Below are 12,574 nucleotides of genomic sequence, written 5' to 3' on the forward strand. Positions count from 1 at the left end.
AAAGAAAGAAACAAACAAACAAACAAACAAACAAACCTGACTTAAGAACAGATTCCCATTGCCCTGTGGCTCCAGCAATTGTCAAGGGGACACCAGCCTCCCAAGGGAAGCTACATGTACAGCCTCCCACTTGATAATTATCAGCAGTCCTAAAAACCCACTCACAGGAGAGTCTCTAGCAAGGTGAGGCCTCTCTTCCTCCAAATCTGGGCTATTATCACCTGCCCAGAGCCCCAAGGGGCCCAGAGGCCCAGTGGCTCTGCTGTGTAGGACCCTGCACTTACCAGCCATGGCTGGGGGATCTCAGGCAAAGGCATCTGGGGAGGAGCCGGCAGGCTATTGGGGGTCTCTTGCTTCTGAGCATGATCCTTCACTTCGAAACCTGTAAGCAGCAACCAAAACCACAGAAATGGATGATGAGGAGGGTGTGGATGGTGCCATTAGCAGCCACCACTGTCTCAGCCCCATCTTGAATGCTTTGCAAATATCTGTTTTCTTTAAGCTTATACAACAATCCTGTTATTCTTCTCCAGGTGGAGAACCTACAGCTGAGAGAGAAAAAAAGAGGTTACAGAACTACAGAAACATTAGCAGGTGAAAATGATGGAGCTGGCACTAAACCCTACATTCCTCCCATGCCACATGGCCTCGCAAAGGTAAGGTGCTCTGCCTAAACTTCCGCTCAGGTCAGTACTTACCCACGGGGACTAAGGGGCAGGCGCAGATCTGAGAAGCAGTGTGTCTGTATTAGATGCCCTCTTACAGTCAAATACTGGGAGACACGGGTGCCATGCTTGTCCTGGCTGGCTTAAGCTTGGGCCCTAGGTGCACCCGTGTTCAAGTTGGGAAGTCAGGTTTATACACAAGTAACTTGGTAAACGTGATGAGCACTGTGCCCGCAAAGGCAGGAAAGAGGAAGTAACCAGCTTTAATCTGGGCGCAGGACTATTTCCATGCCAGAACCCCTCTGGAAAGACCCGCAGGAACAACCGCTCAACGGCATTTGCCTGTCCTGGGTCATGCATGAGGCACAGGCAGGTAAAGGGCTATGAAGAGACAGCGCCCTGACCGCAAGAAGTACAGTGGAAAACTCTGGCAGAGAACTGGGAGTGGTAAAGAAGGAAAGAAAGAAAAGGCACACAAGGGAATTCTATCACTAAAAGCAATCAGCAAATGGGCTTCGGGCTAATTAAGGAGCACAGGGGAGGAGAAGTGAGTTGGAACACATTGGAAGGCATGTGCAGAGTGAAGCAGGGACAGAGAGAGAGGGTCGGAACACACATCGGGCAGAGGAAGAGCAAAGGGCATCAGGGAAAGCCAATAGCAGCTCCTGAGGTCGGAGGCCTGGATGCTGTGGTGCATCCAGACAGGCAGTGGGGAAGGACCAAGTGAAGGGAATACGCAGAGGGTGTGAGGCCAGGGAGAAGGGCCACCTCTACTGATGATGGCAACAGGAAAAGGTGATGGTTGTAGGGACTGCACGTTTACTGCATAGCAAGGCACTGTGTGGAGGCATTTCACATCATCTCATCCGACCCCCACAACATCCCTCCAGGGAGGAGGATGAAGGGAGCAGACAGAGATGAAGTAAGTGGAGTGCGGTCACTCACTATTCCATCAGCTCCTTGAGGGCTCTGCCTTCCGAGGCCTGGAGACTGCCAGCACCTGGCACAGCGGGAGGCCTCCAGTGACAGTGTGATGAATAAAGACGTTAATGAGCAAATGAACAGTGTTTTAGAAAAGTGGTGGATTAAGGGTGCTTTAGAGACAAAACGGGACTGGGGGAAGAAAGGGCAGACGCACCTTTAGATGACTGTATCCTCAGCAGGATGTCGGTGATAACTGCCTTTTTCTCTCTAACAGTTGATGTTAGATATTCATGGTCCAGGAGTTCAAGAAAGAGACGGAGTTCAACTATTAACTCTTCCATTGCTGCCAACAAAAGAGAGGGAAGGGCACTGTTAGAGCCAGTGATGTGCAAACGCCACAGTATAAATGCATTTCATTTTAGCTTGATTGGATGCAGTATTTCAGCGTGAAGAGCAAGTTTGCTGAAGCCAGGTCAACTAAAATTCATGCACTGCCTTCTGCTCCTTCACTTTTGCTCTGAGGCAGTAATTTTCATCTAGGAGAAGCTCTAAAGCCATGCTGCCAACAGATGGAGTCATGACCCAAAAGCCTGACATCATCATGGTGTCAATTGCATGATATTAAATTTCAATGTTGAGAAGGAGATGGGAGCTTAAAACACCAAATAGTTTTCAAATAACCACCAGGACGTGGTTTCAGAAACTCAACACCCAAGTCTGCCTTTGCAGGGCTGGATCCATCCCCAGGAAGACTGTGAGCATGTTTGTGCAGTTACGACAAAGATGCCAGATGCCAAAGAGGAGTTGGGTGGGGACTCCTGACCATATCTTTTCCTTCTAGGATCACGGCAGACTCAAGACCCAACTATGAGGCTAGTGTCTGCAATTTAAAAATCATGGTGTGAACATTTCAGGGACCCTGACACCCTTTTAGGGCATGCAGGAGGCCCAACTGTTTTCAAAATACTGAAGCATTATTCTCCTTTTTCTATGTCAATGCTGCAAAGGCAAAGGGCCTTATACTGCCAGCCTCTTAGCACAAATCAAAGCAGGGACACCAGGCTAAATATCGGTCACTGCATTCCTTACCACACACTTGCAGTAAAAATGAAAATGTCACTGTACTTAAAACTGTTTTTGATTGAGCGGTACTAATCATTGCTTTTATTAAATCTCAGCCCTGAAGAATGCACCTTTTTGGTATCCTGTGTGATGAGATGGGAAGCATGCAAGTGGCCACTCTCCTGCCATCTGAAGGACAACTGTCAGGAAAAGCAAATGTGTAATGTGTACCGTTTGAGGTATAAATCACACTAAGCTGCTTTCCTTGTGCAACACCAAAAAAGAAGTGACACACAAACGACAAGGACACAGACTGAGCATATGACCAACATCTTCCCAACAGGGAACAAAGCGAACTTGCTGCCACGCGAGAGTAAACGACAGCATTGGTAGCCAACAATAAAACTTGAGCCTCCAAGTAGAAGTGAGAATCTCAAATGCTTGTCCCCACTACCATGAGTACAAAAGCTTCTCAACTTTCCTAATCAGACTGGGACAGACGGTGACCAAAGGGCTTTGTTGATCTGGAATACAATGATATGTCAGCATTTAGGCGATCCACACAACTCTGACCAGCGATGTCACAAAATCACACATGGGCAAAGATCCATCTAATGTACAAAAGAAGCGGAGATATTCTAATGTAGACAAAGCGATCTGTGATTCAGCTTCAGATTCCACGTTGCAACGAACCTTTAAGAAACTACCCCTCACCAGTTTTTGGTATAGTATCAAAGAAGAATATTTTGAGTTTTCTGAAAGAGGCACTGATGTATGCTTCTCTGACCACGTTATCTGTGTGAGCCAGATTTTATGTGCTTCCTCCAAAACAATGCTCCACAACAATATGAGTGCAGGAAAGATATGAGAATCTAACAATCTTTATCAGACCTGATACAGGAGATGCTCAAAGACATGAAGAAGCTGGCATCTCTGGAGCTGAAGACTTGTAAACACAGGAGCCCTGCCTAACATGTACAAGCACAGGCAGACATGCTCAGATGCCGGAGACCAGGTGAGGAGAGAAGAGACAGACACTCACGGGCTTCCCGAGCCTTCCTGGGCTCTCCTTTGTCACCTGTGCAGTTGAATCGCACCGCATACCTGCATCCTTCTAATACATGTTCGTTTCATTGATTTTTACTAAGCTGCCCTGTATGGTTTTCTTTTCACCTGAAATCACAAACCAAGACTGCAAAGCACAGACAGCTCTCTCCACCACAGGGTGCAGAGCACCCCAAATCAGAGTGTGATTGTCAGAAAAGTTACTCTTTTTCAGGGTCTTCACAGACTCAACACACCACATTATATCCTTAACCATCCCTTCAAACACTCAAAGCCCACAGCAACCTGTTTTCTCCTAGCCTGCTCTAAGTCATTATCCCCAAATAGCTCCTCCCCACAGTGGAGGGGCTCCCTTAAATACTGAAGTTTATTTATCTTGCAGCAGCCATACCAATTACCCAGATATCTAGTGAGCTGTGGGTCTGTTTTTGTTTTGCTTTTTTTCTCAAAACAGCTGGTCAGCCAGTTAAGAGAATAAGAGCAGGTTCGGTGCTTGCTCGTCTTGGGATATACAGCCCCATGGTATAGTATTAATGGAACGCTCACAAGTACTGAGATGGCACAACTCACAAGTAAAGAACTGACACTTTCTGAGGACCCACTACATGAAAGTCACCTACCCAGGATTCCTCCCCTACCCCCTGCCCTGGGAATGCTGCAGAAACTCCATCGTACCAATCTGCAGGGAATGAGAAGCAAGCACAGGTCCATTTCACTTGTCTTCGAGAAAATGCTCCCCCAGGAGCCTCAAGTGCCTGCACTGTGCTTGCTCATCCCTGGACAAGTGTGAGTTCACTTTGCTCCCAGAGACCTCAATGGGTTAGATGGTGTTATCATGCCCAGTTTATAGCTAAACAAAGAGAGGCTCAGAGGAGTCGCTAAAGGCTACTAGGCAAACACATGGCTAAGCCTCTCCAGGAAATAATCTGCTCACAGACACATAGTGAGACCACAGCAGTGAGAATCTGAATGCAGATCTGACTCCAAAGGCCCTGCTTTGACTATTTCATGATATTCATTCCATGACTGCTTTCTGAGATGACCCCAGCCTGGTGATATGCCACATTTTTCTAAGAGCAATAACATGCTCAAATGAGATTAAGAACACATATGCTAGAAAAAATTAGGAGGGTGATTCACTTCACCAGAGCCTCCATGGTGCCCTATAGAGTATTATAATCACATACCAAGCCATCTACCTCATACTGGACTGCCCATCCTGGTGTGCAGGGGCAGTGTCCTGTACATCATTGGTTCCTTCTGATGCTCACATACTCAGCAAATGCATGTTGAAGGAAGGGGCACGACTTCCCATAACTAACAAACATGCCACCAAGGCAAGGGAGGAACAAGAACTTCGCATATCCAATTTTCAGTCTAAAATTCTTAATATGATCATGCCTTTCCTGTAAGACTAAGTAGTGTCCAACAGAACCTGGAATATGTATACCTATGCAGGGGGTGGCACCATATGACCCAAGTCTGCAGAATGCCCAGACAGCAGAAGGAGCCCACATTTGGTCCTGTGCTCTTTGGTACTGCCACTCTTTCTTTCCAGCTCTGAGCCAGCTCTTGTAGGACAGGCAAAGCAATCCAGCATCCAAGGATTCAGCTTAGGTTTTCAGAGATGTATCCTGAGTGTCCTTCTCTCCACATGCCACCCAGGGCTTACCTTCCTGATAGCCCACTTTTCCACTGCCCAACACTTGTTCCCTCCTGCTTCTCCAGGGTCACAAAAGACTCACACGTGCCCCTGACCTCCTCTGCTACCCCAGCCCAAGTCCTCATTATGATACAGATTTGTCTATTCTCCCTTCCCCCACAAAGTATCATCTGTCCTTAAAGATGTCGCATAGAGACTTAGAGCTGCCATCAAGTGCTGACCATGTGCCAGGTAATACGCTCAAAGTGCTTCATACACATTATGATGGGATCATCACACAAATGCTACCCCTGAGACAGCATTTATTTTCACCATTCTACAGATGGACAAATTAAGACTGAGAAAGGTTATGTTCTTGCCCAAGGTCACATTGTTCAAAGTAAGAGGCGGATGGGAGTCAGAAGCAAGTCTGCTTAGTTTTCGCGCCTCTGTTTTTTATACCATCACACTGTACATTTCGCTCGTGATGGATGAGGGCGTTCATTCCTCTTAGGAGGTTATGCTCCTCAGTGTTTATACTCAAATAACCTCTTTCCCATGACATGGAACAGGCTCTCTACACAATCACATCCTATAAGGTCACTGCTCAAATTTTCCCTTACGTAGCTATTTTACCAGTGGTTCTTATATTAAAAAAACAGCATCTTACAACTGTAGATAATTCACCCAACTCCCTCAACCTGATGAAGAAAAGAAGACTCAGAGAATTGGAGACTCACCCTGGGCACGGTCTGCTCCACACTCCCATTTGTGCGTGCGGAATACAGGCCAAAGAGCTTTGCCTCCAGGATAACAACTAGTTCTATTCTACCATATAGAGTACTCTCAGAGTCATTTTATTTCTCGATCCTCACAATCATGTTATCTTTGAAATATTACAGATGGTGGAGATGAAATGAAGAAAGGTGAAGAACCTGATCCAGGTCAGGAAGCAAAGCAGGGACACATCCACCCAAGAACCACTTTGTTCGAGCCCCTAACCTTCACACCTGCTCTCCTGCTCTGGGCAGAATGGTGGTCACCTAACATAGACTGGGATCAGGACACAGGTGTGCATCACTAACTTCCAGGAAAAAAAATTTTTTCCCAAATGCCCACACCACCCAAAAGATCTGGCTCCAGGATTTATGATTCCCAAGGCAACAGGGAAATCACCTGGAGGTATTTCAGGACAGAGTCTATGCATCTGAAAAGCAGAATTCCCTTCTCCCTAGCAAAAGGATTTTTGCACTGAATCAAGTGACTGCTCTTCCTATATGGTCAGTGTCTTCCACGGTCCTACGTGAAAGGGAAAGTATGAATAAAGACTAGACAGCATGGCAGACAGATAATTCAGTCTGGCAATATGCTTCCTCTGCAATCAACCCCTCCACTTTTTAGAGTAAACCTCTGACTCAAGTTTGGCAGTTTATTTTCAACAACATAAAAGAAGCGGGCTATTGTTTGTGGGACCGAGAAACCACTTTAAAGGAATGTTATTCACCTTAATGCCTAGATCACAGAATCTGAGAGTTAGAAGGGCCTGTGGGGTCCAGTGCCTTTACTTCACATGGGAAGAAGCTGGTGCCAGAGAAGGAAAGTGACCTACCTGCTGAGGCCACACAGGATTTGGCAAAAAGGCCCAAACCCAGAGCCAGGTAGCCTGACTGCAAGGCTGGAGTGCCCTGGTCTGCACGGAACAGTCTTCCTCACACGCCTCCTCCAAGGGCAAGGACAGAGCACCCAGGGTCCACCTGCAGTTTCTCAGGAAACCAAATCACTCTTTGAGAGCAAATCCTGCAAACAAGAAGAAATGCCTGCTATCATTGGCCCTAGGAAGACACAGTTCACTACCCATAACTCCCTGCTGTTTTGTCAGAAAAGGTAAGGAACAGTTCATAGATTCACGTCACTCGAGGTGTCACAGGTGACAGAAAACACTCGTTGCCGTGTCCACATTCTCTTCAGTCTGCAGACTTCAGTGACGTGCAGGTGGCCCAGTGCTGTTTGCATCCTCAGCCACAGTCACTGTCTCCAGACTACCACGAGGGCAGCTGGGCATCTTTTCAGTGCTATGTATTCATCTGAGACCCCTCCTGTGCAGCTCTTCCCTTCTGAGTCCTAACCTGGTGCACAGAAACTAGACATGGGCAACTTCCCTTACATAATCTCAGTTGCTTCACCCTAATACCCCAGTGCCCCTGGCTCTCTCCCTCCCAGCCATATCACCCAGCCCTAGCCAGCACCCATGTACCCTTCTCACCATGTGAGCCTCTGGGGCTCTTAACCCACTGCAGCCAGAGTCACTTCTTGCTGCCAGCCAGCCCACCCTGATCACCTGGCCAACTCTTCTCCCTGCCCCTCCAAAGGCTGCCAGTCCTCTAGAGTGGAGTGGTCATTCCATCCATCCTGACCTCTACTTCCCAGAATCTCTCTGTCCACGCCTCTACTTGGTCCCTCCTCATCCGCTGCTTTTTAGAAGGAGCCCAGCCTTTGCACCATCCATATTGGCTCCAAATCCCAGTTCTGAGTCTTCCTAGTCCAGTGACTTTGGGTAGGTGAGTAAATCCCTCAAATTATTTCATCCTTAAAATGAGATGCTGATTATGCATCTCAATAATATAATGAGGATTAAGTGAGCTGCTCTACATACAGAGCCAAGTATTTAACAAATCGTAGCTATTAACATTATGATTAGCATATGCTTATCTTCCTAAAATTTCACTGTACAGTAAGTGAGCATTGCCCACACACTTAACTTCGCAACCCTGGCATCCTTAAATATCTATCCTCCCTTAAGAAAAGTCGTGAAACACTATTCTGTACAATTCTGTGCAAATACATTTGAAACCAGGTGAAATACATAATTTCACTAAAAAGAATATAATTTACCAAATTGTTTTAAAAAGTGTATGTAGGGACACCTGGATGGCTCAGTGGTTGATCCTAGGATCCAGGATCAACTCCCACATCGGGCTCCCCACAGGGAGCCTCCTTCTCCCTCTGCCTATGTCTCTGCCTCTCTCTCTCTGTCTCTCTCATGAATGAATAAAATATTTTTTAAAAAGAAAATAAAAAGTATATGCAGACAAATTTTCCACAGAAGTAGAGAAAGTTGTCAAAGAATTAGCCTCACAAATAAAAACCCCAGGCCCAGATGGTTTTACGGGGGAATTCTGCCAAAACTTAAACACCAAACCTTACTACACAAATTGTTCCAGTAGGTAGATACAGAAAATGTTCAAATACTTTCTTTTTTAGAAGTAGGTACAAAAGTGATCCCTAAACCTGATAGAGACAGCACAAAAAAAGAAAACCAAAGACTAATATTATTTATAAATATCAATGCAAAAATCCTAAATAAAATATTTGCAAACAGAAATCAACACATTAATAGCACCCCATGACCAAAGGAGGTTCATCCCAGGAATACAAGGATGTCTAACATTAGAAAATCTACTAATATAATTCATCATATTAATAGATCTCATAAGATGATTGTCTCCACAGATCATGAAAAAGTCTTCAACAAACTTCAATATTCATTCCTTTTTTTTTCAAAGTCAATAAATGAGAATTGATATATACTTTCTTAGCTTGATAAAATACAGGTACTAACTACTATAGGCTGAATGTCTGTGTCCCCCTCCGCCCCACAAGTTCCTATGTTGAAACATAATGCCCAACAGATGGCATCAGGAAGAGGGACCTTTGGGAGGTGATGAAGTCATGAGGGTGGAGTCTTCACAAAGGGGATTAATGCTCTTGCCCCTTCCACCTGTGAGGATGAAAAGTAGGCAGTCTATGACCCAGAAGAAGGCCTTCACCAGAATCGTCCATGCTAGAACCCTGATCTCAGATATCCAGCCTCCAGAACTAGGAGAAATACATTTCTATTCTTTACAAGCCACCCAGTCTATGGTATTTCATTACAGCAACCTGAAAGGACCAAGACACTAGGAAAGAAACAAACACAGCAACAGCATCCTAGTCAGTGAGAAAGGATTCAGGCATTCTGGGTAAGGTCAGAGACAAGTCAGGGAGGCCCATTTGCTCTACCACCTTCACTACATTGGAAGTGTTAGCCTATGCAACCAGAAATGAGCAGGCAATTAGTAACTTAAGAATGGGAAAGAAAAAATAAAATGGTCTCTGTTTGCAGCTGATGTGAAATTATACATAGAAAACTCAAGATAATCAGTGATAAAATGACTACAAATAATTTTTAAAACTTGAATAAAGTAGTAGAATATGTAGAAGCTATTGCTTTTCATATATTAATTTTATACCAAACAATAAATATTAGGAGATAGAATGAAAGAGAAGATCTCATTTAAACACAATTTAGAAAGGTAAAACACTTAAATTTTAAAAGAAATGTGCAAAACTTCCATGTGGAAAACCTAAAACATTTCTAAAGACAAGAAGCAAATCTGAACAAACAGAAAGTATCCCTTGCCTATAGAGAGGACAACTTAACATCATAAAGATGTTAATTCTCTCTACATTCACAGATAAATTTAATATACCAGTGAGCATGCAAGGATATTTAAGAACAATGAAGAGGGACTGGCCCTATTCTTTATCAGAATGTAATATAAAGTTTGTATCATGAAAAATGGGTAAGGGGCGCTTAGGTGGCTCAGCTGGTTAAGTGTCCAACTCTAGATTTCGGATAAGGTCATGATCTCAGGGTGTTGGATCCAACCCCACATTGGGCTCCGCATTCAGCAGAGTCTGCTTGGGATTCTCTCTCCCTGCCCCTCCTCCAGCTGTGTATGTTCTCTCTCTTTCTTTCTAAAATAAATAAATAAAATCTTTTTTTAAAAGGTGTGATACTGTCACATAAATTCCCAGTTGGATCAACTGCAGAATAGAAAGTCAACAAATAGGCCCGTACACATTTGGATATATGGCATCTGCTAAAGGCAGTGTGTTCAACCCTATGGGTAAAAGACCTCCTAAGGTCTTTTTAAAGACATGGTGGCCATTTGGGGAAAGAAAAAAGGTAATTTTAAATAAACACTTCCACCATATGCCAGAAAAAACTCCAAAGATATTTGGGAATCAAAATATTTTTTAAAAAAGAAAAAAATGAAACCATTCAAGTCCTCCAAGAAATAGAAGGTGAATTATTTTATAACCTCGGTGTGGTAAAAGATTTTCTCATGAGGACTCAAAATCAGACTTAACAGGAGAACACTGGCCAGGGTGGGCTGCACTGTGCAGCTCACGGGGCCCCCCACCCACACGGGGTTCACACAGGAAGTGCACTGGGGCCTCATGGGAGGGGCACACCTGCCGCCTGGCCTGCACACATCTCTTGCAGCTGTCTCCAGAGGCTGGGTGCTACACAGCTGGGGAGCTGGCCCCATCAGAGCCCCCTGCTCTCCCTCCCTCAGGATCACTGTGCTGGATTTGAGGCTCCAGTGGGGAAGCAGTTTCTAAACCACATGTATCAGAATCTTAACTAGCCCCTGCTTATTTTTCCAGACTCACAGGCCACACTGTGCTTCACACTGATGGCATGCCTTCGCACACGCATCAGGCTTGCTATAGCCCATGGACTGTGGCACGCACTGCTGCCCTGCGCGCCTGGCTCACCCCGACACACACCCACCACCACACCTCTCCTTCTTGGCTGCCTCTTGCCTGCCCACCCCGGGAGGCAGCTGCATCACCACCAGGCAGGCCTGCCTCCATCACAGCCCTTGGGTTGTGCTGGCATTATGGTAAGTGTGGCCGTGCACCCCAGCAGGCAGCGGACAGTCGGGGGTCGGGACCCCTGCCTCTGCTCTGTGCCTAGGGCGTCCAGCACTGCGCCAGGTTCGGGAGCCAGGACTCAACCTGCACGCACAGTATTTGCTGAATGCATTCTCTCTTTTGTTTCTACGTCTAACAGGCAACATTCCTGAGATTTGTTTGGAAGAGAAAGTAGCAGAGCAAAATACCCCAGACTGTCCTCTCATAGCAACTGTGTCTTCTGTGATATTCTTAGAACACACACATCAAAAGTGGCAGAAGAACGGTTCTAATAAGGTCACTACCGTCTCGGCCAGGTTGATGGCTGTCTGGCCGGGGCCCTTCTCTGTCAGCAGAGACGCTGAGGAGGACATCTGGGGTGCGCTCAGGACAGACAGAACTTGTGTGGCACTGGGAAAGGGGCTGACGGTCAAGCACGGCGCTTGCATATTTTCCCTTATAGGGTTACAGTTAGGGCTCTTCATGCAGACTCTTGCAAATATTTCCACAGGCCCCTGCAGATCATCTGAACGGGCTGCCGCGAGGTTGGACTGAGAAATCTCAGGAAAAGCAGCATAGCTGTAGACGCTGTCTGGTTGGAAAGTTTCCCTCAGCTAGACCACATCTAAAATTCCTCAGAACTCCGATGACCATGATTTGGATGACCGGATGGAGGGCTCTGAGCACAAGCCACCAAACTTCTTTGACTCCCCATGCCCTGTCTACACCGCAGAGATAATAACAGTTATGTGCCTCGCAAGACGGCTGGAGATCCAAAGAAGGCTGTAAATAAAAGCCTGGAACTTTAGGGGCATTCCATTAAGGTTAGTTTAATTTGACTCTGACAAGTTAAAATAAATAAAGTTTCTACTTGTCACTCTCCAGGGTCTGAACCTATGACAGTCACAGCTACTTCCAGCACAGACTAGATCTTTGAAAGATTTATCAATATCCCAAAGGAAAGCTTGCATTTCTACAAGAGTATGCATATATATGCATATTCTAAGTCCTGAGAATCTTCCTTTCTGGATTATAGAGAGCCAACAAAAAGCCCCCAGAGGAATGAATGTAAAAATTCGCAGAACATCTTCCTTCTGAAAATCATCATGATTCAAAAATGTCAGATTAATGCATGGATAGAAAACCAAGCCCTAAAGAAAACAGCCTTCTATTATTTTGTAGAAAGCAAAAGCAGAACAAAACCTAGATCCGGCGATGTCTTTTATAATCATAATAATATGGGTGACCTGACTTTCTGGCTCCTGAAGCTTCATGCCTAAGCTGGTAGGAGAGATCATGGATACAAATCAAGCCGGTTGCTAACAATGTCTTCAGTATGATATTGAGAGCATAGTGTTTCTATTCCATTTACGCCAGTTCAATTCAGGACTAAGTTGTAAAACACCAACTGTGTTCAAGATGCAATAGTCAAAATTAAAAAGCAAGCCCCACTTCCAATGGTTTGTGATCTCAA

The 12,574-nt window shown here is 45.4% G+C and overlaps 1 protein-coding gene across 7 annotated transcripts in view; it reads right to left on the reverse strand.

Moving 5' to 3' along the window:
• Positions 1–12,574, reverse strand: part of AFAP1 (actin filament associated protein 1) — a 141,477-nt gene that overhangs the window by 80,748 nt on the left and 48,155 nt on the right. For 5 of the 7 annotated variants that reach the window (XM_041752318.1, XM_041752317.1, XM_041752321.1 and 2 more), the window contains 3 exons: positions 6,968–7,155; positions 1,804–1,932; positions 285–382 (listed from right to left, as the gene is read on the reverse strand). In XM_041752318.1, the coding sequence (XP_041608252.1) occupies positions 285–382; positions 1,804–1,930 (225 nt within the window). In that variant the 5' untranslated portion in view covers positions 1,931–1,932; positions 6,968–7,155. The remainder of the gene's footprint in view (positions 1–284; positions 383–1,803; positions 1,933–6,967; positions 7,156–12,574) is intronic. The other 2 variants (XM_041752320.1, XM_041752319.1) reach the window with 1 other exon arrangement.

Source organism: Vulpes lagopus, chromosome 4 (assembly GCF_018345385.1).
Source record: "Vulpes lagopus strain Blue_001 chromosome 4, ASM1834538v1, whole genome shotgun sequence".
NCBI lineage: Eukaryota > Metazoa > Chordata > Mammalia > Carnivora > Canidae > Vulpes > Vulpes lagopus.